This window comes from Coregonus clupeaformis, unplaced genomic scaffold (genome assembly GCF_020615455.1).
Source record: "Coregonus clupeaformis isolate EN_2021a unplaced genomic scaffold, ASM2061545v1 scaf0164, whole genome shotgun sequence".
NCBI classification, from domain to species: Eukaryota; Metazoa; Chordata; class Actinopteri; order Salmoniformes; family Salmonidae; genus Coregonus; species Coregonus clupeaformis.
Genome location: NW_025533619.1, coordinates 113,150 through 139,506, shown reverse-complemented (window position 1 = coordinate 139,506; position 26,357 = coordinate 113,150). Strand labels below are relative to the sequence as shown.

The 26,357-nt window shown below is 47.7% G+C and overlaps 1 protein-coding gene across 1 annotated transcript in view; it reads right to left on the bottom strand.

Annotated features, from left to right (window-relative positions):
* LOC121568701 (fascin-2-like) overlaps positions 1–25,607 on the bottom strand; it is a 37,129-nt gene extending 11,522 nt beyond the window's left edge. Inside the window, exon 1 of the mRNA XM_041879095.2 lies at positions 24,566–25,607. Coding sequence (XP_041735029.1) covers positions 24,566–25,409 — 844 coding nt within the window. The 5' untranslated portion in view covers positions 25,410–25,607. The remainder of the gene's footprint in view (positions 1–24,565) is intronic.
* Positions 25,608–26,357: the final 750 nt, after the last annotated feature.

The following is a 26,357-nucleotide window of genomic DNA, read 5'->3' as shown; positions in this document are numbered from 1 at the left end:
AAATGCAAATTAATTACTTAAAAATCATACAATGTGATTTTCTGGATTTTTGTTTTAGATTCCGTCTCTCACAGTTGAATTCTTGGGGTTCAATTCTTGGGCCGACACTTTTCTCCGTGTATATCAATGATGTCGCTCTTGCTGCTGGTGACTCTCAGATCCACCTCTATGCAGACGACACCATTTTGTATACATCTGGCCCTTCATTGGACACTGTGTTAACAAACCTCCTAACGAGCTTCAATGCCATACAACACTCCTTCAGTAGCCTCCAACTGCTCTTAAACACCAGTAAAACTAAATGCATGCTTTTCAATCGAACGCTGCTGGCACCCGCCCACCCGACTAGAATCACCACTCTCGACGGGTCTGACCTAGAGTATGTGGACAACTACAAATACCTAGGTGTCTGGTTAGACTGTAAACTCTCCTTCCAGACTCACATAAATAATCTCCAATCCAAAGTTAAATCTAGAATCGGCTTCCCTATTTCGCAACAAAGCCTCCTTCACTCATGCTGCCAAACATGCCCTCGTAAAACTGACTATCCTACCGATCCTTGACTTCGGCGATGTCATTTACAAAATAGCCTCCAACACTCTACTCAGCAAACTGGATGTAGTCTATCACAGTGCCATCCGTTTTGTCTCCAAAGCCCCCATACACTACCCACCACTGTGACCTGTACGCTCTTGTTGGCTGGTCCTCACTACATGTTCGTCGTCAAACCCACTGGCTCCAGGCCATCTATAAATCACTGCTAGGCAAATCCCCGCCTTATCTTAGCTCATTGGTCACCATAGCAGCACCCACCCGTAGTCTGCGCTCCAGCAGGTATATCTCACTGGTCATTCCCCAAAGCCAACACCTCCTTTGGCCGCCATTCCTTCCAGTTCTCTGCTGCCAATGACTGGAACGAATTGCAAAAATCTCTGAAGCTGGAGACTCTTATCTCCCTCACTAACTTTAAGCATCAGTTGTCAGAGCACCTTACCGATCACTGCACCTGTACACAGCCCATCTGAAATTAGCCCACCCAACTACCTCATCCCTATATTGTTATTTATTTTGCTCTTTTGCACCCCAGTATCTCTATTTGCACATAATCTCTTGCACATCTAGCATTCCAGTGTTAATACTATTGTAATTATTTTGCACTATAGCCTATTTATTGCCTTACCTCCATAACTTGCTACATTTGCACACACTGTATATATATTTTCTGTTGTATTTTTGACTTTATGTTTTTTTACCCCATATGTAACTCTTTGTTGTTTTTATCGCACTGCTTTGCTTTATCTTGGCCAGGTCGCAGTTGTAAATGAGAACTTGTTCTCAACTGGCTTACCTGGTTAAATAAAGGTGAAATAAAAATAAAAAAAATAATAAAAGTAGTTGCAAAGTTCCTAATTAGCTAAAATGCTAAAGTTGTCTGTGATGAGATTCAAACACGCAACCTTTGGGTTGCTAGATGTTCGCGTTATACGCCCACCCATCCACCCCAACCAATCACCCTCCTTTAGTTTTTGCATTAAGTAACCTACTGTCATACCAAACGTAACATATCATACTAATATGAGTGTCCCGGATTTACATAGGCCAATGTAATGTAACCTAACGTAAAGCAACATACAGTGAGGGAAAAAAGTATTTGATCCCCTGCTGATTTTGTACGTTTGCCCACTGACAAAGACATGTTCAGTCTATAATTTTAATGGTAGGTTTATTTGAACAGTGAGAGACAGAATAACAACAAAAGAATCCAGAAAAACGCATGTCAAAAATGTTATAAATTGATTTGCATTTTAATGAGGGAAATTAGCATTTGACCCCTCTGCAAAACATGACTTAGTACTTGGTGGCAAAACCCTTTTTGGCAATCACAGAGGTCAGACGTTTCTTGTAGTTGGCCACCAGGTTTGCACACATCTCAGGAGGGATTTTGTTCCACTCCTCTTTGCAGATCTTCTCCAAGTCATTAAGGTTTCGAAGCTGACGTTTGGCAACTCGAACCTTCAGCTCCCTCCACAGATGTTCTATGTGATTAAGGTGTGGAGACTGGCTAGGCCACTCCAGGACCTTAATGTGCTTCTTCTTGAGCCACTCCTTTGTTGCCTTGGCCGTGTGTTTTGGGTCATTGTCATGCTGGAATGCCCATAAACGACCCATTTTCAATGCCCTGGCTGAGGGAAGGAGGTTTTCACCCAAGATTTGACGGTACATGGCCCCGTCCATCATCCCTTTGATGCGGTGAAGTTGTCCTGTCCCCTTAGCAGAAAAACACCCCTAAAGCATAATGTTTCCACCTCCATGTTTGACGGTGGGGATGGTGTTCTTGGGGTCATAGGCAGCATTCCTCCTCCTCCAAACACTGCGAGTTGAGTTGATGCCAAAGAGCATGATTTTGGTCTCATCTGACCACAACACTTTCACCCAGTTCTCCTCTGAATCATTCAGATGTTCATTGGCAAACTTCAGACGGACATGTATATGTGCTTTCTTGAGCAGGGGGACCTCGCGGGCGCTGCAGGATTTCAGTCCTTCATGGCGTAGTGTGTTACCAATTGTTTTCTTGGTGACTATGGTCCCAGCTGCCTTGAGATCATTGACAAGATCCTCCCGTGTAGTTCTGGGCTGATTCCTCACCATTCTCATGATCATTGCAACTCCACGAGGTGAGATCTTGCATGGACCCCCAGGCCGAGGGAGATTGACAGTTATTTTGTGTTTCTTCCATTTGCGAATAATCGCACCAACTGTTGTCACCTTCTCACCAAGCTGCTTGGCGATGGTCTTGTAGCCCATTCCAGCCTTGTGTAGGTCTACAATCTTGTCCCTGACATCCTTGGAGAGCTCTTTGGTCTTGGCCATGGTGGAGAGTTTGGAATCTGATTGATTGATTGCTTCTGTGGACAGGTGTCTTTTATACAGGTAACAAGCTGAGATTAGGAGCACTCCCTTTAAGAGTGTGCTCCTAATCTCAGCTCGTTACCTGTATAAAAGACACCTGGGAGCCAGAAATCTTTCTGATTGAGAGGGGGTCAAATACTTATTTCCCTCATTAAAATGCAAATCAATTTATAACATTTTTGACATGCGTTTTTCTGAATTGTTTTTGTTATTATTCTGTCTCTCACTGTTCAAATAAACCTACCATTTAAAATGATAGACTGATCATTTCTTTGTCAGTGGGCAAACGTACAAAATCAGCAGGGGATCAAATACTTTTTTCCCTCACTGTATCATACTAAATGGAGTGGCACAGATTTTTGTCAAATAGAGGGCATTCTGAAAGTATTCAGACCCCTTGACTTCTTCCACATTTTGTTACGTTACAGCCTTATTCCAACATTTATTACATTGTGTTTTTCTCTCATCAATCTATACACAATACCCCATAATGACAAAGCAAAAACAGGTTTTTAGAATTTTTGCAAATCTATAAAAAATAAACAACTTAAATATCACATTTACATACAGTACCAGTCAGAAGTTTGGACACACCTACTCATTCCAGGGTTTTTATTTATTTTTACTATTTTCTACATTGTAGAATAATAGTGAAGACATCAAAACTATGTATTAACACGTACTGAATCACGTAGTAACCAAATTTTAGATTTTAGATTCTTCAAATAGCCACCCTTTGCCTTGATGACAGCTTTGAACACTCTTGGCATTTTCTCAACCAGCTTCATGAGGTAGTCACCTGGAATGCATTTCAATTAACAAGTGTGCCTTCTTAAAAGTTAATTTGTTGAATTTCTTTCCTTCTTAATGCGTTAGAGACAATCAGTTGTGTTGTGACAAGGTAAGGGGGAGTATACAGAAGTTGCCCTATTTGGTAAAAGAACAAGTCCATATTATGGCAAGAACAGCTCAAATAAGCAAAGAGAAACGGCAGTCCATCATTACTTTAAGACATGAAGGCCAGTCAATACGGAACATTTCAAGAACTTTGAAAGTTTCTTCAAGTGCAGTCGTAAAAACCATCAAGCGCTATCATGAAACTGGCTCTCATGAGGACCGCGACAGGAATGGAAGACCCAGAGTTACCTCTGCTGCAGAGGATAAGTTCATTAGAGTTAACAGCCTCAGAAATTGCAGCCCAAATAAATGCTTCACAGGGTTCTAGTAATAGACACATCTCAACTGTTCAGAGGGGATTGTGTGAATCAGGCCTTCATGGTCGAATTGCTGCAAAGAAACCACTACTAAAGGACACCAATAAGAAGAAGAGACCTGCTTGGGCCAAGAAACACGAGCAATGGACATTAGACCGGTGGAAATTTGTCCTTTGGTCTGGAGTCCAAATTGAAGATTTTGGTTCCAACTAATGTGTCTTTGTGAGACGTGGTGTGGGTGAACGGATGATCTCCACATGTGTATTTCCCACCGTAAAGCATGGAGGAGGAGGTGTTATGGTGTGGGGGTGCTTAGCGGGTGACACTGTCTGTGATTTATTTAGAATTCAAGGCACACTTAACCAGCGTGGCTACCACAGCATTCTACAGCGATACGCCATCCCATGTGGTTTGTGTTTAGTGGGACTATCATTTGTTTTTCAACAGGACAATGACCCAATACACCTCCAGGCTACGTAAGGGCTATTTTACCAAGAAGGAGAGTGATGGATTGCTGCATCAGATGACCTGGCCTCCACAATCCCCCTACCTCAACCCAATTGAGATGGTTTGGGATGAGTCGGACTGCAGAGTTAAGGAAAAGCAGCCAACAAGTGCTCAGCATATGTGGGAACTCCTTCAAGACTGTTGGAAAAGCATTCCAGGTGAAGCTGGTTGAGAGAATGCCAAGAGTGTTCAAAGCTGTTATCAAGGCAAAGGGTGGCTATTTGAAGAATCTCAAATCTCAAATATACTTTGATTTGTTTAACACTTTTTTGTTAACTACATGATTCCATATGTGTTATTTCACAGTTTTGATGTCTTCACTGTTATTCTACAATGTAACAAAATAGTAAAAAGAAAGAAAAACCCTTGAATGAGTAGGTGTGTCCAAACCTTTGACTGGTAGTGTAAGTATTCAGACCCTTTTTTGAAGCACCTTTGGCAGTGATTACAGCCTCAAGTCTTCTTGGGTATGACGCTACAAGCTTGGAACACTTGTATTTGGGGAGTTTCTCCCATTCCTTTCTGCAGATTATCTCAAGCTCTGTCAGGTTGGATGGGGACCGTCGATGCACAGCTATTTTCAGGTCTCTCCAGAGATGTTCGAATGGGTTCAAGTCCGGGCTCCGGCTGGGCCACTCAAGGACATTCAGAGACTTGTCCCGAAGCCACTCTTGCGTTGTCTTGGCTGTGTGCTTAGGTCGTTGTCCTGTTGGAAGGTGAACCTTCACCCCAGTCTGACATCCTGAGCGCTCTGGAGCAGGTTTTCATCAAGAATCTCTCTCTACCTTGCTCCATTAATCTTTCCCTCGACCCTGACTAGTCTCCCAGTCCCTGCTGCTGAAAAGCATCCCCACAGCATGATGCTGCCACCACCATGCTTCACTGTAGGGAATGTGCAAGGTTTCCTCCAGATGTAACGCTTGGTATTCAGGCCAAAGAGCTCAATCTTGGTTTCATCAGACCAGAGAATCTTGTTTCTCATGGTCTGAGTCCTTTAGCTGCCTCCAAGCGGGCTGTCATGTGCCTTTTACTGAGGAGTGTCTTCCGTCTGGCCACTCTACCATAAAGGCCTGATTGGTGGAGTGCTGCAGAAATGATTGTCCTTCTGGAAGGTTCTCCCATCTCCACAGAGGAACTCTGGAGCTCTGTCAGAGTGACCATTGGTTTCTTGGTCACCTCCCTGACCAAGGCCCTTCTCCCCCGATTGTTCAGTTTGGCCAGGTGGCCATCTCTAGGAAGAGTCTTGGTGGTTCCAAACTTCTTCCATTTAAGAATGATTGAGGCCACTGTGTTCTTTGGGACCTTCAATGCTGCAGAAATTTTTTGGTACCCTTCCCCAGATCTGTGCCTCGACACAATCCTGTCTCGGAGCTCTACGGACAATTCCTTCGTCCTCATGGCTTGGTTTTTGCTCTGACATGCACTGTCAACAGTGGGACCTTATATAGACAGGTGTGTGCCTTTCCAAATCATGTCCAATCAATTGAATTTACCACAGGTGGACTCCAATCAAGTTGTAGAAACATCTCAAGGATGATCAATGGAAACAGGATGCACCTGAGCTCAATTTTGAGTCTCATAGCAAAGGGTCTGAATACTTATGTAAATAATGTATTTCTGAAATTTTCTAAAATTTCTAAAAAACTGTTTTCACTTGCCATTATGGGGTATTGTGTGTAGATTTCTTTTTTTTAATATTGTTAATTTTTTTATTTCACCTTTATTTAACCAGGTAAGCCAGTTGAGAACAAGTTCTCATTTACAACTGCGACCTGGCCAAGATAAAGCAAAGCAGTGCAATAAAAAAATGAGGATTTTTATTTATTTAATCCATTTTAGAATAAGGTTTTAACGTAACAAAATGTTGAAAAAGTCAAGGGGTCTGAATACTTTCCGAATGCACTGTATAATACGTTTTGCTCTGAGACCAGGATGGGCCACTATGGAGTTCAGCCATATAGTGTGTTATTGGTTTTGGGTTCAGCTGTATAGTGTGTATTGGTTTTGGGTTCAGCTGTATAGTGTGTATTGGTTTTGGGTTCAGCTGTATAGTGTGTTATTTGTTTTGGGTTCAGCTGTATAGTGTGTTATTGGCTTTGGGTTCAGCTGTATAGTGTGTTATTTGTTTTGGGTTCAGCTGTATAGTGTGTTATTGGCTTTGGGTTCAGCTGTATAGTGTGTTATTGGTTTTGGTGCATGAAAAGGGGCAGGAGTTTTTCCTGACTACGTGACCTGTCCAGGAAAATTCTGGGTCCTAGGTATATCCTAAAACTCTGGGCCATGGGTATAGCCTAAAACTCTGGGTCCTAGGTATAGCCTAAAACTCTGGGCCATAGGTATAGCCTAAAACTCTGGGTCCTAGGTACAGCCTAACACTCTGGGTCCTTGGTATAGCCTAAAACTCTGGGTCCTAGGTATAGCCTAAAACTCTGGGTCCTAGGTATAGCCTAAAACTCTGGGCCATAGGTATAGCCTAAAACTCTGGGCCATAGGTATAGCCTAAAACTCTGGGTCCTAGGTATAGCCTAAAACTCTGGGCCATAGGTATAGCTGTCACACCCTGGCTCTGGGACTCTATATGTTGAGCCAGGGTGTGTTCATTCTATGTGTTCTGTTTCTATGTTGGGTGTTTCTAGTTCGTCATTTTCTATGTTTGACTGAGTGACTCCCAATCAGAGGCAACGAGTGTCAGCTGTGTGCTGGTTGTCTCTGATTGGGAGCCATATTTAACTGTCTGTGTTTCACTTTGTGTTTGTGGGTTTTTGTTCCTTGTCGGTCTTTGTCACCGTGGACTTCACGAGTCGTTTATTGTTTTGTTTAGTGTGCTTATTATCACTGACGGTAATAAAGTCAATCATGTTCGCTCAACACGCTGCGCATTGGTCTACTTCTTTTCAAGACGATCGTGACAGAAAAACCCACCATACCAGGACCAAGCAGCGTGTCCAGGAGCAGGCAGCCTGGTCATGGGAGGAGATATTAGACGGGAAAGGGTCCTGGACCTGGGAGGAGATCCTGGCCGGGATGGATCGCCGGCCATGGAGTGAGACGGTGGAGAGGCGACGGAGAGAGGAGCAGCGGCGTCAGCAGGGTCAACGTCGGACAGGCGAGAGGCAACCCCAAAAAAATTTTAGGGGGGGGCACACGGCAGGGACGACGAGGGAGCAGGAGGTAGTGTTGCAGAGGATGGAGCATTTGGAGGCGATAAGGGAAAGGGTGAGAAATGAGGCACGGCGAGAGGAACTCGGTAGGCAGCTGAGGGAGCGGGGGGTTATGACGAAACCCAGTCCCGCTCCTCACACCAAGCAAGTGGTGTGCGTCACCAGTCCGGTCCGGCCCGTTCCTGCTTCCCGCACTAAGTGTAAGGTGCACGCCGCCAGCCCAGCCCGGCATGTTCCTGCCCCTCGCACCAAGCCTACGGTGTGCGTCGCCAGCCCGGCCCGGCCTGTTCCTGCCACTCGCACCAAGCCTACGGTGTGCGCCGCCAGCCCAGCCCGGCCTGTTCCTGCTCCACGCACCAAGCCTACGGTGTGCGTCGCCAGCCCTGTCCGGCCTGTCCCTGCTCCACGCACCAAGCCTACGGTGTGCATCGCCAGCCCGGCCTGTCCCTGCTCCACGCACCAAGCCTACGGTGTGCGTCGCCAGCCCAGCCCGGCCTGTTCCTGCTCCACGCACCAAGCCTACGGTGTGCGTCGCCAGCCCAGCCCGGCCTGTCCCTGCTCCACGCACCAAGCCTACGGGGTGCGTCGCCAGCCCGGCCCGGCCTGTCCCTGCTCTAAGCACCAAGTCTACGGTGCGTGTCGCCAGCCCGGTCCGGCCTGTTCCTGCCACTCGCACCAAGTCTACGGTGCGCGTCGCCAGCCCGGCCCGGCCCGTTCCTGCCACTCGCACCAAGCCAGGGGTGCAAGTCGTCAGTCCGGCACAACCCCGTGCCTGGGTCATCGGTGCCAATTCAGGTACCGCTCAACTGCTCCACTAAGGAGCTGAAGCCTACCGCTTCTGCTACGTCCAGTCCAGCTCCAGCCAGCGGGGCCAGACCGGACCAGGGGCGCTATGGGGGGTTTGTTGGAGGGTGGTGGGCAAGCCCGGAGCCGGAGCCGCCGCCGAGGAGGAATGCCCACCCAGCCCTCCCCTGTTTTGCTCGTATTTAGGCGCGGTCGCAGTCCGCGCCTTTTAGGGAGTACTGTCACACCCTGGCTCTGGGACTCTATATGTTGAGCCAGGGTGTGTTCATTCTATGTGTTCTGTTTCTATGTTGGGTGTTTCTAGTTCGTCATTTTCTATGTTTGACTGAGTGACTCCCAATCAGAGGCAACGAGTGTCAGCTGTGTGCTGGTTGTCTCTGATTGGGAGCCATATTTAACTGTCTGTGTTTCACTTTGTGTTTGTGGGTTTTTGTTCCTTGTCGGTCTTTGTCACCGTGGACTTCACAAGTCGTTTATTGTTTTGTTTAGTGTGCTTATTATCACTGACGGTAATAAAGTCAATCATGTTCGCTCAACACGCTGCGCTTTGGTCTACTTCTTTTCAAGACGATCGTGACAATAGCCTAAAACTCTGGGCCATAGGTATAGCCTAAAACTCTGGGCCATAGGTATAGCCTAAAACTCTGGGTCCTAGGTATAGCCTAAAACTCTGGGCCATAGGTATAGTCTAAAACTCTGGGTCCTAGGTATAGCCTAAAACTCTGGGTCCTAGGTATAGCCTAAAACTCTGGGCCATAGGTATAGCCTAAAACTCTGGGTCCTAGGTATAGCCTAAAACTCTGGGCCATAGGTATAGCCTAAAACTCTGGGCCATAGGTATAGCCTAGAACTCTGGGTCATAGGTATAGTCTAAAACTCTGGGTCCTAGGTATAGCCTAAAACTCTGGGTCCTAGGTATAGCCTAAAACTCTGGGCCATAGGTATAGCCTAAAACTCTGGGCCATGGGTATAGCCTAAAACTCTGGGTCCTAGGTATAGCCTAAAACTCTGGATCCTAGGTATAGCCTAAAACTAAGACCAGGAGTTATCTTCTAATCAGGTAATGTGGACAGGAAAAACGGCTGGCCTCTAAACACAGCATGCATGTCACACTGATTTGGGATCTCCCTGGGGTTTGAAAGTCATGCAAACCAAAGAGGAAGTCCCCGGAGGTGAGAGGACCAGGGTGGTGTTCATTAAAACTGACTGAAACATTGCATTGCATGCTTGAATGAACATGACCCTGGGAGAGGTGGTGTGAGAGTCGACCTTGACACCGCCCCGCCCTAATGAACACGACCCTGGGTGAGGTGGTGTAAGAGTCGACCTTCGCACCGCCTTGCCCCGAGGTATCCCGCTGCTCGGATGAGCCTGTCATTTGCATGTTCTGTCTTATCCTGCCAGTTTATCTCGCACAGCAGATTACACGTGTCCCGAGGAGATCCCAAGTTGTGACACTTACATTGTGATAAAAAATGATTAAATAAATACGTCTGGTAGTCTTGTGACAGACGAACCAGCGCACATGTGGGATTAGGTTCTGGGTGCCAAGATGACATGTTGGGTAACATATGTAGGCCTAAGTACAGTGCCTTCAGAAAGTATTGACACCCTCAATTTATTCCACATTTTGCTATGTTACAGCCTGAATTCGAAATGGATTAAACATTTTCTCACCCATCTACACACAATACCCCATAATGACTAAGTGAAAACATGTTTTTAGACATTTTTGCAAGTTTATTGAAAATGAAATACAGAAATATCTAATTTACGTAAGTATTCACACCCCTGAGTCAATTATTTGTAGAAGCATCTTTGGCAGCGATTACAGCTGTGAGGCTTTCTGGGTAATTCTCTAAGTGCTTTCCACACCTGGATTGTGCAACATTTGCCCATTAAACTTTTCTAAATTCTTCAACCTCTGTCAAATTGGTTGTTGATCATTGCTAGACAACCATTTTCAGGTCTTGCCATAGATTTTTAAGTAGATTTATGTCAAAACTGTAACTCGGCCACTCAGGAACATTCACTGTCTACTTGGTAAGCAACTCCAGTGTAGATTTGGCCTTGTGTTTTATGGTATTGTCCTGCTGAAAGGTGAATTCATCTCCCAGTGTGTGGTTGAAAGCAGACTAAACCAGCTTTTCCTCTAGGATTTTGCCTGTGCTTAGCTCCATTCTGTTTGTTTTTATCCTGAAAAACTCCCCAGTCCTTAATGATTACAATCATACCCATAACATGATGCAGCCACCACCATGCTTGAAAATAGGAGAGTGATACTCTGTAATGTGTTGTATTGGATTTGCCCCAAATACAACACTTTTGTATTCAGGACAAAAAGTTAATTGCTTTGCCATATTTGTTGGGCAGTATTACTTTAGTGCCTTGTTGCAAACAGGATGCATGTTTTGGAATGTTTTTATTCTGTACAGGCTTCCTTCTTTTTTACTCTGTCAATAAGGTTAACTAATGTGGAGTAACTACAATGTTGATGATCCATCATCAGTTTTCTCCTATCACAGCCATTAAACTCTGTAACTGTTTTAACGTCACCATTGGCCTCATTGTGAAATTCCTGAGCGGTTCCCTTCCTCTCTGGCAGAAGTACAGATCAGGGTTGGGTTATAAAAAATATCCGAAACTTTGAACATCCCACGGAGCACCATAAAAAAATTCTTAAAAAATGGAAAGAATATGGCACCACAACAAACCTGCCAAGAGAGGGCCGCACACCAAAACTCACGGACCAGGCAAGGACTTTAAGCCGTACACTCCACAGAGCTGGGCTTTACGGAAGAGTGGCCAGAAAAAAGCCATTGCTTAAAGAAAAAAATAAGCAAACACATTTGGTGTTCGCCAAAAGGCATGTCGGAGACTCCCCAAACATATGGAAGAAGGTACTCTGGTCAGATGAGACTAAAATTGAGCTTTTTGGCCATCAAGGAAAATGCTATGTCTGGTGCAACCTCTAATCACCCCGATAACACCATCCCCACAGTGAAGCATGGTGGTGGCAGCATCATGCTGTGGGGATGTTTTTAATCAGCAGGGACTGGGAAACTGGTCAGAATTGAAGCAATGATGGATGGCGCTAAATACAGGGAAATTCTTGAGGGAATTTCAGAGATTTGAGACTGGGACGCAGGTTCACCTTCCAGCAGGACAATGACCCTAAGCATACTGCTAAAGCAACACTTGAGTGGTTTAAGGGGAAACATTGAAATGTCTTGGAATGGCCTAGTCAAATCCCAGACCTCAATCCAAGTGAGAATCTGTGGTATGACTTAAAGATTGCTGTACACCAGCGGAACCCATCCAACTTGAAGGAGCTGGAGCAGTTTTGCCTTGAAGAATGGGCAAAAATCCCAGTGGCTAGATGTGCCAAGCTTATGGAGACATACCCAAGAGACTTGCAGCTATAATTGCTGCAAAAGGTGGCTCCACAAAGTTTTGACATTGGGCGGGTGAATAGTTATGCACGCTCAAGTTCTGTTTTTTTGTCTTATTTCTTGTTTGTTTCACCCAAAAAAATATTTTGCATCTTCAAAGTGGTAGGCATGTTGTGTAAATCAAATGATACAAACAATCCATTTTAATTCCAGGTTGTAAGGCAACAAAATAGGAAAAATGCCAAGGGGGGTGAATACTTTCGCAAGCCACTGTATATTATCCGTCTGGCAGCAACATTATGTACAAAGTAAGTTACAAACAATGCGAAAAAACACAAAATAACACAGTTGGTTAGGAGCCAGTAAACGGCAGCCATCCCCTCCGGCGCCATTGAGTGGCCAGATGGAAGCCACTCCTCAGTAAAAGGCACATGACAGCCCACTTGGAGTTTGCCAAAAGGCACCTAAAGGACTCTCAGACCATGAGAAACAAGATTCTCTGGTCTGATGAAACCAAGATTGAACTCTTTGGCCTGAATGCCAAGTGTCACGTCTGGAGGAAACCTGGCACCATCCCTACGGTTGTCACGACTTCCGCCGAGGCTGCCTCCCCTCCTTGTTCGGGCAGGTTTCGGCGTTCGGCGTCACTGGCTTACTAGCTACTGCCGATCCATTTATCATCATTCCATTTGTCTTGTCTTCAATCACACACACCTGGTCCTTATCCCTCATTAGTCATTGTATAAGTGTTCCCTCTGCTTCCTTGTCTGTGTGGGTGATTGTTTATTGTGGAGGTTAATGAAGCTCGGTGGAGCTCGTGTATGTTGTATCGACGGGAGAATTTCCCATGTGCCTTGTATTTTCCAGTGCGCCTGTTTTGTGCCCTGGAGTGTGTTTGACGCATTTCTGCGTAAACCTGTATTTTGCAGATTAAAGCCTGTTATTCTGTGATTTACCCTCCTGCGCCTGACTCCTTCAACACCACCTCATCACAGAATCACCCACCCGCTATGGAGTCAGCGGGAGATACGCGCATGCCTGGAGTCGTGGAACGGGTCCAGGAGCATTCAACTATGCTAGCCAGCTTGGGTGAAGCGATGGATCGGGTTCTTCAGGTCGTCCAATGCCTGGAGAAGAGAGATCCCGATCCGTCGAGACCAGCTGGTCAACCAGATCCCGTCACCTACACCCTAGCACCCGGAGGGATCCAGATATCCCGACCACGGGAGTTCGACGGGACAGGGGCGCTGTGCCAAGGATTCCTTCTCCAACTGGAGCTCTACTTCTCCAGCATCCGGCCGGTCCCATAGGAGCGGGAGAGGGTGTCCGCCCTCGTCTCCTGCCTCTCGGGGAAAGTGGGCCAACGCGGTGTGGAACGAAGGAGGAGCCGCGTTGGAGAACTACAGGAGTTCGCTCGCCTCTTCCGGGCGGTCTTCGATCACATGCCCGAGGGTCGAGAGGCGGGTGAGTGGCTGGTCCACCTGAGGCAGGGGACGAGGACTGCGCAGGACTTCGCATTGGAGTTTCGAACTCTGGCAGCTGGGTCCGGGTGGAATGAGCAGGCCCTGATCGACCATTTCCGGTGCCATCTGCGAGAGGACGTCCGGCGGGAGCCAGCCTGCCGTGACACCATGTTGTCCTTCTCGCAACTGGTGGATATGGCCATTCGTTTGGACCACCTGCTGGCAACCAGAGGACGTCCTGGTGGAGGTCTGCCCGTTTCCATCCCGACCGACTTGGATCCAGAACCAATGGAGATGGGTGGAACCGCTAGCCGAGAGAGCGGAGGACGACAGCGCAAGTGCCACACTGGTGGCGCGAAGGGACATTTCACCACACATTTTCATCAACGCTCTTCTGGGTTTGGAGGCGGCAGGCAGGGCACTCTCGCATCACCCCAGGTATCGAACACCCACACTCGTTCAGAGCCCTCTGCTGCGCACTGTAAAATACACATCTCCTTTCCTGAGCACATGGTAGTTCCCCAGTGTAAGGCGCTAGTCGATTCAGATGCAGCTGGGAACTTTATGGACAGGGCATTCGCACACCGTATAGGCATTCCATTGATTCCCCTATCCATTCCACGCCCCATCAGAGCACTTGATAGTCGACCATTAGGGTCCGGGTTGGTTAAGGAAGTTACTGCACCAGTCACCATGATTACCCAGGAGACTCATTGTGAGCAGGTTACTTTTTCCATTATTGAGTCTCCTGCTTTCCCTTTTCTTTATTTTATTTGATTTCACCTTTATTTAACCAGGTAAGCCAGTTGAGAACAAGTTCTCATTTACAACTGCGACCTGGCCAAGATAAAGCAAAGCAGGTCGATAAAAACAACAACACAGAGTTACATATGGAATAAACAAAAACGTACAGTCAAAATCTATACAGTGTGTGCAAATGTGGTAAGTTATGGAGGTAAGGCAATAAATAGGCCATGATGTGCAAATAGAGATACTGGGGTGGAAATTAGCAAAACAAATAACAATGTAAATAACAATATGGGGATGAGGTAGTTGGGTGGGCTTATTACAGATGGGCTGTGTACAGGTGCAGTGATCGGTAAGCTGCTCTGACAGCTGATGCTTAAAGTTAATGAGGGAGATAAGTGTCTCCAGCTTCAGAGATTTTTGTAGTTCGTTCCAGTTATTTGCAGCAGAGAACTGGAAGGAATGGCGGCCAAAGGAGGGTTTTGGGGATGACCAGTGAGATATACCTGCTGGAGCGCATACTACGTGTGGGTGTTGCTATGGTGACCAAGGAGCTGAGATAAGGCAGGGATTTGCCTAGAAGTGATTTATAGATGACCTGGAACCAGTGGGTTTGGCGACGAATATGTAGTGAGGGCCAGCCAACGAGAGCGTACAGGTCACAATGGTGGGTAGTATATGGGGCTTTGGTGACAAAACGGATGGCACTGTGATAGACTACATCCAATTTGCTGAGTTGAGTGTTGGAAGCTATTTTGTAAATGACATCGCCGAAGTCAAGGATCGGTAGGATAGTCAGTTTTACGAGGGCATGTTTAGCAGCATGAGTGAAGGAGGCTTTGTTGCGAAACAGGAAGCCAATTCTAGATTTAACTTTGGATTGGAGATACTTAATGTGAGTCTGGAAGGAGAGTTTACGGTCTAACCAGACACCTAGGTATTTGTAGTTGTCCACATAATCTAAGACAGACCCACCGAGAGTAGTGATTCTAGTCGGGCGGGCGTGTGCAAGCAGCGTTCGATTGAAGAGCATGCATTTAGTTTTACTAGCGTTTAAGAGCAGTTGGAGGCCACGGAAGGAGTGTTGTATGGCATTGAAGCTCGTTTGGAGGTTTGTTAACACAGTGTCCAATGAAGGGCCAGATGTATACAAAATGGTGTCGTCTGCGTAGAGGTGGATCTGAGAGTCACCAGCAGCAAGAGCGACATCATTGATATACACAGAGAATATAGTCGGCCCGAGAATTGGACCCTGTGGCACCCCCATAGAGACTGCCAGAGGTCCAGACAACAGGCCCTCCGATTTGACACATTGAACTCTATCTAAAAAGTAGTTGGTGAACCAGGCGAGGCAGTCAGTTGAGAAACTAAGGCTATTTAGTCTGCTAATAAGAATGCAGTGATTGACAGAGTCAAAAGCCTTGGCCAGGTCGATGAAGACGGCTGCACAGTACTGTCTTTTATCAATCGCGGTTATTATATTGTTTAGGACCTTGAGCGTGGCTGAGGTGCACCCATGACCAGCTCGGAAACCAGACTGCATAGCGGAGAAGGTACGGTGGGATTCGAAGTGGTCGGTGGCCTTCAAATACTTTCGAAAGGCAGGGTAGGATGGATAAAGGTCTGTAACAGTTTGGATCTAGAGTGTCACCCCCTTTGAAGAGGGGGATGACCGTGGCAGCTTTCCAATCTCTGGGGAAATCAGACAATACGAAAGAGAGGTTGAACAGGCTAGTAATAGGGGTTGCGACAATTCAGATTGTCTAGCCCAGCTGATTTGTAGGGGTCCAGATTTTGCAGCTCATTCAGGACATCAGCTATCTGAATTTGGGTGAAGGAGAAGCGGGGGGGGCATGGGCAAGTTGCAGCGGAGGGTGCAGAGCTGGTGGCCGGGATAGGGGTAGCCAGGTGGAAAGCATGGCCAGCCATAGCAAAATGCTTATTGAAATTCTCGATTATCGTAGATTTATCGGTGGTGACAGTGTTTCCTAGCCTCAGTGCAGTGGGTAGTTGGGAGGAAGTGCTTTTATTCTCCATGGACTTTACAGTGTCCCAAAACATTTTGGAGTTAGTGCTACAGGATGCACATTTCTGTTTGAAAAAGCTAGCCTTTGCTTTCCTAACTGATTGTGTATATTGGTTCCTGACTTACCTGAAAAGTTGCATATCGCGGGGGCTGTTCGATGCTAATGCAGTACGCCACAGGATGTTTTTGTGCTGGTCAAGGGCAGTCAAGTCTGGGGTGAACCAGGGGCTATATCTGTTCTTAGTTCTGCATTTTTTGAATGGGGCATGCTTATTTAAGATGGAGAGGAAAGCACTTTTGAAGAACATCCAGGCATCCTCTACTGACGGAATGAGGTCAATATCCATCCAGGATACCCTGGCCAGGTCAATTAGAAAGGCCTGCTCGCTAAAGTGTTTTAGGGAGCGTTTGACAGTGATGAGGGGTGGTCGTTTGACCACAGACCCATTACGGACGCAGGCAATGAGGCAGTGATCGCTGAGATCCTGGTTGAAGACAGCGGAGGTGTATTTAGCGGGTCAATTAGTCAGGATGATATCTATGAGGGTGCCCATGTTTACGGATTTAGGGTTGAAACTGGTAGGTTTCTTGATAATTTGTGTGAGATTGAGGGCATCTAGTTTGGATTGTAGGACGGCCGGGGTGTTAAGCATATCCCAGTTTAGGTCACCAAGCAGTACGAACTCTGAGGATAGATAGGGGGCAAGCAATTCACATATGGTGTCCAGGGCACAACTGGGGGCTGAGGGGGGTCTGTAGCAAGCGGCAACAGTGAGAGACTTATTTCTGGAAAGGTGGATTTTTAGAAGTAGAAGCTCAAACTGTTTGGGCACAGACCTGGATAGTATGATAGAGCTCTGCAGGCTATCTCTACAGTAGATTTCAACTCCGCCCCCTTTGACAGTTCTATCTAGACAGAAAATGTTGTAGTTCGGGGTGGAAATGTCTGAATTTTTGGTGGCCTTCCTAAGCCAGGATTCAGACACTGCTAGAACATCAGGGTTGGCAGAGAATAACTCAAACTTGGGGAGGAGGCATCTGATGTTAACATGCAAGAAACCAAGGTTTTTACGGTTACAGAAGTCAACAAATGATAGCGCCTGGGGAGTAGGAGTGATACTGGGGACTACAGGGCCTCGGTTAACCTCTACATCACCAGAGGAACAGAGGAGGAATAGAATAAGTATATGGCTAAAGGCTTTAAGAACTGGTTTTCTAGTGCGTTGGGTACAGAGAATAAATGGGGCAGATTTCCGTGCGTTGTAGAATAGATTCAGGGCATTATGTACAGACATGGATATGGAAGCATATGAGTACAGTGGAGGTGCACCTAAGCATTGGGTAATGATGAAAGAGATAGCATCACTGGAGGTACCGATTGATCCGGTCTCTACGTGTAATAGGTAACCCTTGGCTAGCACTCCACAACCCCACCTTGTCATGGCCGCAGAGGGTTCTCACAGGGTGGTCGCGAGAGTGTCAGGGTAGGTGTCTAGGTGTTTCCGTTGGTGTAACCACGGTGGAAAGTCCAGACAGTACCTCCACCGTGCGCATTCCCCCTGAATACCTCGATCTGGCGCAAGCGTTCTCTAAAACGCAGGCGACTAAGTTACCACCTCATATGGCGGGGGATTGCGCGATAAACCTCCGGGTAGACGCTGTACCTCCCAGGAGTCATATATACCCCGTCACAGGCTGAAACGGTGGCTATGGAGACATATGTCACCGAGTCCCTGCGCCAGCGGTTTATACGTCCCTCCACTTCCCCCGCCTCCTCAAGTTTCTTCTTTGTGAAGAAGGACAGAGGTCTGCACCCGTGCATTGATTATCGACCACTGAACAGAGAGACGATAAGATTTAGTTATCCTCTCCCCCTCATTCCTTCAGTGATTGAATCAATGCATGGGGTGCGCTTCAACACCAAATTAGATCTCAGGAGTGCATACAACCTGGTACGTATCCAAGAAGGAGATGAGTGGAAGACAGCATTCAGCACAACCACGGGGCATTATGAATACCTGGTGATGCCCTATGGTTTGATGAATGCTCCCTCAGTTTTCCAGTCCTTTGTGAACGAGGTGTTTCGGGACATGCTTGGTCGCGGTGTAGTGGTCTACATCGATGTCATCCTGGTGTATTCCGCTACGCGCGCCGAGCATGTGTCCCTGGTTCGCAAGGGGCTGGCCCGACTGTTGGAAAATTACCTTTATGCTAAGGCCGAGAAGTGTATGTTTTTCCAGCAGTCCGTCTCCTTCCTTGGATACCGCATTTCCACCTCAGGTGTGGGGATGGAGGGAGATCGCATTCCAGCCGTGCGTAATTGGTCAACTCCAACCACGGTTAAGGAGGTGCTGCGCTTCCTTGGCTTTGCCAACTACTATCTGAGGTTTATCCGGGGCTTTGGCAAGGTCGCAGCTCCCATTACCTCCCTGTTGAAGGGTGGGCTGTCCCGGCTCCGCTGGTCTGCTGAGGCTGACCTGGCCTTCAGAAAACTGCGGCGCTGTCACCTCAGCCCCAGTACTGGCCCACCCCGATTCATCACTACCGTTCGTAGTGGAGGTGGATGCTTCCGAGGTTGGGATAGGAGCTGTCCTGTCTCAACGCTCGGGTACGCCACACAGCGTTGGTGATCGGGAGTTGTTGGCTGTTGTCCGAGCCTTGACCGTGTGGAGGCATTGGCTTGAGGGGGTGAAACACCCTTTCCTCGTCTGGACGGACCACCGTAACCTGGAGTACATCCGGGCAGCGAGGAGGCTGAATCCTCGCCAGGCCAGGTGGGCCCAATTCTTCACCCGGTTTGATTTCACTCTATCATACATCCCGGGTACGAAGAACGTGAAGGCAGACGCACTGTCCTGGCTGTATGACACAAAGGAGAGGCCCAGCGACAACACCCCTATACTGCCGGCCTCCTGCATTGTGGCGCCGGTAGTATGGGCGATGGACGCGGATATAGAGCAGGCATTACACACGGATCCCTCTCCACCTCAGATGGGCTACAGTACGTGCCTGCTCTTATCCGTGATCGTCTGATCTACTGGGCACACATGTCACCCTCCTCTGGTCACCCAGGTATTGGCCGTACAGTGCGCTGCCTGACCGGAAAATACTGGTGGCCTACCTTGGCTAAGGACGTGAGGGTGTATGTCTCCTCCTGCTCAGTGTGCACCCAGAGTAAGGCACCTAGGCACCTCCCAGCTGGTAAGTTACAACCTTTACCAGTTCCACGACGACCATGGTCTCACCTAAGTGTTGATTTTCTAACTGATCTTCCCCTCTCCCAAGGTAACACCACCATCCTGGTCGTTTTTCTAAAGCCTGCCGCCTCCTTCCTCTGCCCGGTCTCCCCACAGCTCTGCAAACTGCAGAGGCCCTGTTTACACACGTCTTCCGGCACTACGGGGTACCAGAGGATATAGTGTATGACCGAGGTCCCCAGTTCACGTCCAAGGTCTGGAAGGCATTCATGAAACGTCTGGGGGTCTCGGTCAGCCTGACCTCTGGGTTCCACCCCGAGAGTAATGTGCAGGTGGAACGGGTAAATCAGGACGTGGGTAGGTTCCTGCGGTCCTACTGCCAGGACCGGCCGAGGGAGTGGTCGGTGTTCTTGCCATGGGGAGAATATGCCCAGAACTCTCTCCGCCACTCCTCCACTCCTCCACTGACCTAACGCCTTTCCAGTGTGTTCTAGGTTACCAACCGGTTCTGGCACCGTGGCACCAGAGCCAGACCGAGGGTCCTGCGGTGGATGACTGGTTTCGGCGCACGAAGGAGACATGGGATGCTTCCCACGTTCACCTCCAACACGCCGTGCGTCGTCAGAAGGCCAGCGCTGACCGCCATCGCCGTGAGGCCCCTGTCTTTGTACCGGGGGATCGGGTCTGGCTCTCGACCCGGAATCTGCCCCTCCGCCTGCCCTGCTGGAAGCTGAGCCCGTGGTTTGTGGGGCCGTTCAAAGTCCTGAGGAGAGTCAATGAGGTCACTTATAGGTTATTACTTCCCCCTGATTACCGTATTAACCCCTCGTTTCATGTGTCTCTCCTCAGGCCGGTGGTAGCTGGTCCGCTCCAGGAGTCTGAGGTGCGGTAGGTCCCTCCACCTACTCTGGACATCGAGGGGGCCCCGGCGTACTCTGTCCGTTCCATCCTGGATTCAAGGCGTCGGGTGGGGGGCCTTCAGTACCTCGTGGAGTGGGAGGGGTACGGTCCGGAGGAACAGTGCTGGGTCCCGGTGAGGGATATCCTCGATCCCTCCATGTTACAGGATTTCCACTGTCGCCATCCGGCTCGCCCTGCTCCGCGTCCTCCTGGCCGTCCCCGAGGCCGGGGTTGGCGCGCTGCTGGAGCCGCGCGTCGGGGGGGGGCTGCCTCCCCTCCGAGGCTGCCTCCCCTCCGAGGCTGCCTCCCCTCCTTGTTCGGGCAGGTTTCGGCGTTTGGCGACACCGGCTTACTAGCTACTGCCGATCCATTTATCATCACTCCATTTGTCTTGTCTTCAATCACACACACCTGGCCCTTATCCCTCATTAGTAATTGTATAAGTGTTCCCTCTGCTTCCTTGTCTGTGTGGGTGATTGTTTATTGTGGAGGTTAGTGAAGCTCGGTGGAGCTCGTGTATTTTGTATCGACGGGATTATTTCCCGTGTGCCTTGTATTTTCCAGTGCGCCTGTTTTGTGCCCTGGAGTGTGTTTGACGCATTTCTGCGTAAACCTGTATTTTGCGGATTAAAGCCTGTTATTCTGTGATTTACCCTCCTGCGCCTGACTCCTTCAACACCACCTCATCACAACGGTGAAGAATGGTGCTGGCAGCATCATGCTGTGGGGATGTTTTTCAGTGGCAGGGACCGGAAGACTAGTCAGGATCGAGAGAAAGATGAACGAAGCAAAGTACAGAGAGATCCTTGATGAAAACCTGCTCCAGAGGACCTCAGACTGGGGTGAAGATTCACCTTCCAACAGGACAACGACCCTAAGCACACAGCCAAGACAACGCAGGAGTGGCTTCGGGACAAGTCTCTGAATGTCCTTGAGTGGCCCAACCAGAGCCCGGAATTGAACCCGATCGAACATCTCTGGAGAGACCTGAAAATAGCTGTGCAGCGACGCTCCCCATCCAACCTGACTGAGCTTGAGAGGATCTGCAGAGAAGAATGGGAGAAACTCGCCAAATACAGGTGTGCCAAGCTTGTAGCGTCATACCCAAGAAGAATCGAGGCTGTAATCGCTGCCAAAGGTGCTTCAACAAAGTAATGAGTAAAGGGTCTGAATACTTACGTAAATGTGATATCAGTTTTTTATTTTTTATACATTTGCAAATATTTCTAATAATCAGTTTTTGCTTTGTCATTATGGGGTATTGTGTGTAGATTGATGAGGGGGAAAAACGATTTAATCAATTTTTGAATAAGGCTGTTACGTAACATAATGTGGAAAAAGACAAGGGGTCTGAATGCTTTCCGAATGTACTGTTTATAGCAGATTGTGTCTGCTGGAGTTCAAATTAGATACCACAGAAATATCCCTCAACCTTTCTCTTAAGCCTGTTACCACCCTAATCCCATACACACACCCCTCCACCCATCCTGTTCATTCGCGTGCTGTAATTCCCTCGGTGGTGCAATGCAAATCTGCACCACAGGGCCCACTAAGCAGCTTTGTGGTGCCTGCCTCATTCCTAAAACAAATGTTGAGGGAAAGGAGACACCAGCGGTGTATTTATTAGTGCACACTGTAGCAAAACGAAAATGAGAGTTTCTTAGTGGACAAGTTCAGGTTAGTCCCTCACAGTCTCGTCCAGTTTGCTTCCGTCTGTTTCCTAGTGAATACACACCAGGCAGAAACACTCCGCTTCACAGGGACCAAGCACGGCATTATGGGTTGGTTTGCCATGTTGGAATTTTGAAAAGCCCCTTGTTAAAAACTTTTACCAAAGGAAGAGTAGAATGAACTGGGGATAATATTGAGTGATAATATTTTGCGATCAAATATACTATTTCATGCCCTCATTATTTCCATGAAACACTGGTCAATATTTGAGCCAGTAGCCTACATACATTATTTTTTATATCTATTCCATATTTGTTTTGTAGATCTGTAAAATCATCCTGAACTCGTACAATTTTAAAACAAATTGACCTCTGTTGTATTTTGACCAAATCGTAAGAACATAGCATACCAGGGGAGGAAGGGGAGAACGCATCTCCCTAGTAAATTTGGGAGAAATGTAAATGAATAAAACATATTTAAAAATCCTCTTTGTATGTGTAGGTTATGACATTGTGATTGTAGCTGTGGTACCCTAACTGTATGACACCTTACAGGTCTTTGTTTGGAACTTCATCCAAACATGTGACCAGAAACAGCCAAAGCCCCTTCACTCTATTTCTAACCTGTCCTCCATGTCTGCTGGCCTGTCTCTAGGTATGTCACTGTCAGCAGAGACGATCTCTCCACCTTCAGAGGAAAGCCTCTGCCGAGAGCTAATGATGGGTGTCGGGTAACTGATCCGTCTGACCATTTCTTATATTTTAACTGCTCTATCACTGCCTGTCCAGACTAATAGATGACTTCCTCTTCCTGCCACAATCAAAGAACCTCACCCCCCATTACAATTACAACCACTCACTCTCCTCACTCTCACTCCACAGATAAAGCGTCAGGTAGTTTCAGATTGACAATAGAATGGCTGCGATCCTGAAATGCCCATTGATGGTAATTAGGTGACAGCACCAGCGGGACCCCTCTGCCTCCCTGGAGTCATCGGCCTGCGCTCTCCCTAATCTCTTCTATGGGACACAGTGGAAATGACAAAGCCCATTACCATGACGACCCGGATGACACGCGTAATGGTGCTCAATGGCTGACTGACCATATGCACCATGCAGAGCGAAGAGACAGGGGAGACAAGCATGGCTGCCCTTCAGTTGTACCGTACAAGTGTCGCATGCCTTCACGCTGTTCTTTCGGAAAATTTCCTATAGGAGAGAGTTTCGGATAATCTTTTTGGATCCCCTAATTGATGACTATATTTCTGATTCTCGTTGAGTAGAGAACCTTCCCCTATGTGGGCTAACATTCCCAGTGGGCTGCTACACTGGATGCTGACTGTATTTTGAGATATGACTCAATGCTCACTCAATTGAGTGAATGGTTTCTGAAATTGACATAAATATGACATAACTGAGCCTACCTGTGATTATAATTCAATATACTGCCTGCTGTTGACAGGTAAACACACAGGCTACACTAAGGGAGAAGAGCAGTGGAGGTTGCTGAGGGGAGGACGGCTCATAATAATGGCTGGAATGGAGTTAATGGAATGGTATCAAATGTGGTTTCCGTGTGGTTGATACCATTCCATTGACTCTATTCCAGCCATTACTATGAGCCGTCCTCTCCTCAGCCGCCTCCACTGGAGTAGAGCAGCACACAAGACCATGTCATCATCCTGCCGTGCCAAGACACATTCCTAGTAACATTTGTTGAATGGCAAAGTTTTCTGATTCTAATTGTTGAGATGCTAAGGAGTGTAACTAAAGACAATGTGAGCTTCAGCACTGAGCTTCAGCACTGCGCTAACTAATGGTGATTCTATTTGATCGCCATTTGCTTGTCTGTGATAGAACCAACCAACCTCTAAAGGGAAATTATGCAAACATGAACATTTTCCTACTTTGAATTTCTTGACGTCTACTATAACGCATGAAGTGTGGATTTGCAGGTCAATTACACTGGAGGTTGGTCGTGCTGAGCACAGTCCAGCAATACATCAATTTGTACTCTACTCTTCTCAGAATAGTGTATTTAATGTAATGCCAGGTTTTTAGCAATTAAAAGTGTCGACCCAAAAAAATGAAATCCTTTCAAAAGCAATTCTAAAGCTCCCTGAGAATGTGAGTAGTTTTTCTCCCAACGGGTTCACAGCAGGCCTACTACATTATTTTCTCCATCCCTTTCTTTTCTCAAAATAGAGCATGCAGAACCTCCCTGGTGAGTCAATGTTCAGACCACATGGGAAATAGAAATCCGTGTAGAGTTTTGGTTTGCTCAGTTCTGGGTGGATTCCAAGGAACATATAGCAGGTCAATTTGATAGCAATCTCCTGGAACCCCTACAGTGACCCTACATGGGGTTCAGCTAACTTTATTCTTTTCAATTCTTCTGCAGCTAGATGTGCACCTTCAGCGAGGATATTGAATGTATCACCCAAGACATTTCCTACTCAAAATATTGTCCAAACATCAAATTAGCTCCCATTTTTCATCTCAGTAGAGACTATACAAAAACACTTAAATAATGTACATTATAGCAATAAATAGATACATTGGCTGGATAATTACCTTGCTTGACAGAGACAAATCTTTTGTTGGCTGCCTGGAAAATTACTTGTGGGTGGCTCTCCTCTAGATCGAACAGCTCGTCCTTGCCAGGCTTGGAGCACCTGCCTGAGCGCAATGTGCCAGTCGGGCCCATGGGTGTCAGGTACTTCCCATCGCAGTCCTTGAAGGCCAGCTTGCCCGACTTGAGCTCCAGGGTGAAGCTGGTGGTGGGGGTGTTCTCTTTGACCAGCTTCCCGTCATTGCTGAGGAAGCGGCTGTCGCACGTCTTCAGGAAGTACTTTCCTTCCAGGTAGACCAGGGTGACTAGGGAGTCCGAGCCCCAGGGGATGTTGCTGTCCACCGAGATCTCTCCTTCCCGGGCGAACAGGTGGGCATAGCGTTTACGCGCCACGCTGAGCAGGCTGGCTTGCGGGTGGAGGGCCAGGTGGACGGCCCACAGCTCGGGCTCCCCGATGGCCTGAGCAAAGCAGGACAGGTAGTCAGCCGAGCCTCCGAAGAAGCGCAGGTATGGCTCCGACTGCAGCGCCCAGCGGCCATCCGACTGGGCCACGATCAGGAAGCGGCAGCCGGGCGAGTCAGGCTGCTCTGCCCCACAGCTCACCTTGCCATCCTTGTCAGAGGCCAGGTAGCGGCCCAGGTGGCTGCGAAGGAACACTACCTGGGTGTCCTGGTCCTCCTGCTCCAGAGTCCAGATCTGCTTCTTCTTCATGCTGGAGGCCGAGGCGTTCACCTTGAAGCCGAAGGCCTCGGCTGTTAGGTAACGGCTCTCGTGGTTGATGAGGCCAAACTGCAGCTTCAAGGCTTTGTTAATTCCGTTCGTGGGCATCATCGATCCGTCGTCCATACACACACACACGCAGAGGTCTCGAGTGGAAAGCTTTAGGGTGAACGAGGGGGAGGGTAAAGGGGGACGTGTGCCCCTTTCTCTTCTCTCCAGGCGCAAATTTCCCTTGCTTTAACAACCTCCCTCAATCTGAATGCTTGACTCTCTCTCTCTCTCTCTCTCTCTCTCTCTCTCTCTCTCTCTCTCTCTCTCTCTCCCCCCAGAGGGTTTGCACAGGCGCTTGCTCTCTGTTACCTAATCAGCCGGGATTAAAATCAGCAGGACACAGCACCCCAATCCAACAAGCCTCTGACGTCACATACCAGTGCACTAAACCCACATCTCCCTCTCACATTTTCTCTTACCTTCATTCTCTTCTTATCTCCTCCTACAAATACACTTTATCTCACACTCTCGCTATCACTCACACTGACATTCTCATTTCTCAGCCTTAAGTCTCTTCAGGCTGGCTCTCCATCACATAGTTAGGCCCGTATATACTGGCAAACCCATCCAGTATGGGGATTACCCCAGCACTGATCTCCTGGTGAGCCACAGCCTAATTGGAAAACGTCCAGTCGAGTAAAGATGCTCTTCGTCTCCCTCTCTCTCTCTTCAGATTGTCATCTCTTTCCTTTCCCCTGCTCAAACTGTTTTTTAAAATCTCTGATGGATTGGGTTTTACAGGGACAATATATTGCTCAATAGTCACCATTTGAATCGCCAGATTTCCCTAATTCAAATAAGCTTGCGTAAACACAATGTTAACACGAGGGGATTTGAATAGGTCCACAAAGCACTCTTTCACTTCTTTCCTTTCTCCCCTTTCTTTAGATGAACTGGGAGAGCGTGCCTTGAGTCTTAAACTAGGCGTTGAGTTTACTTGATTGATCAACTTGAATGTACAGTACCAGTTCCCTACGTTGTCAGGTTCAAGAGTGTGAATCATTTATTGACCAAAGCAGAACG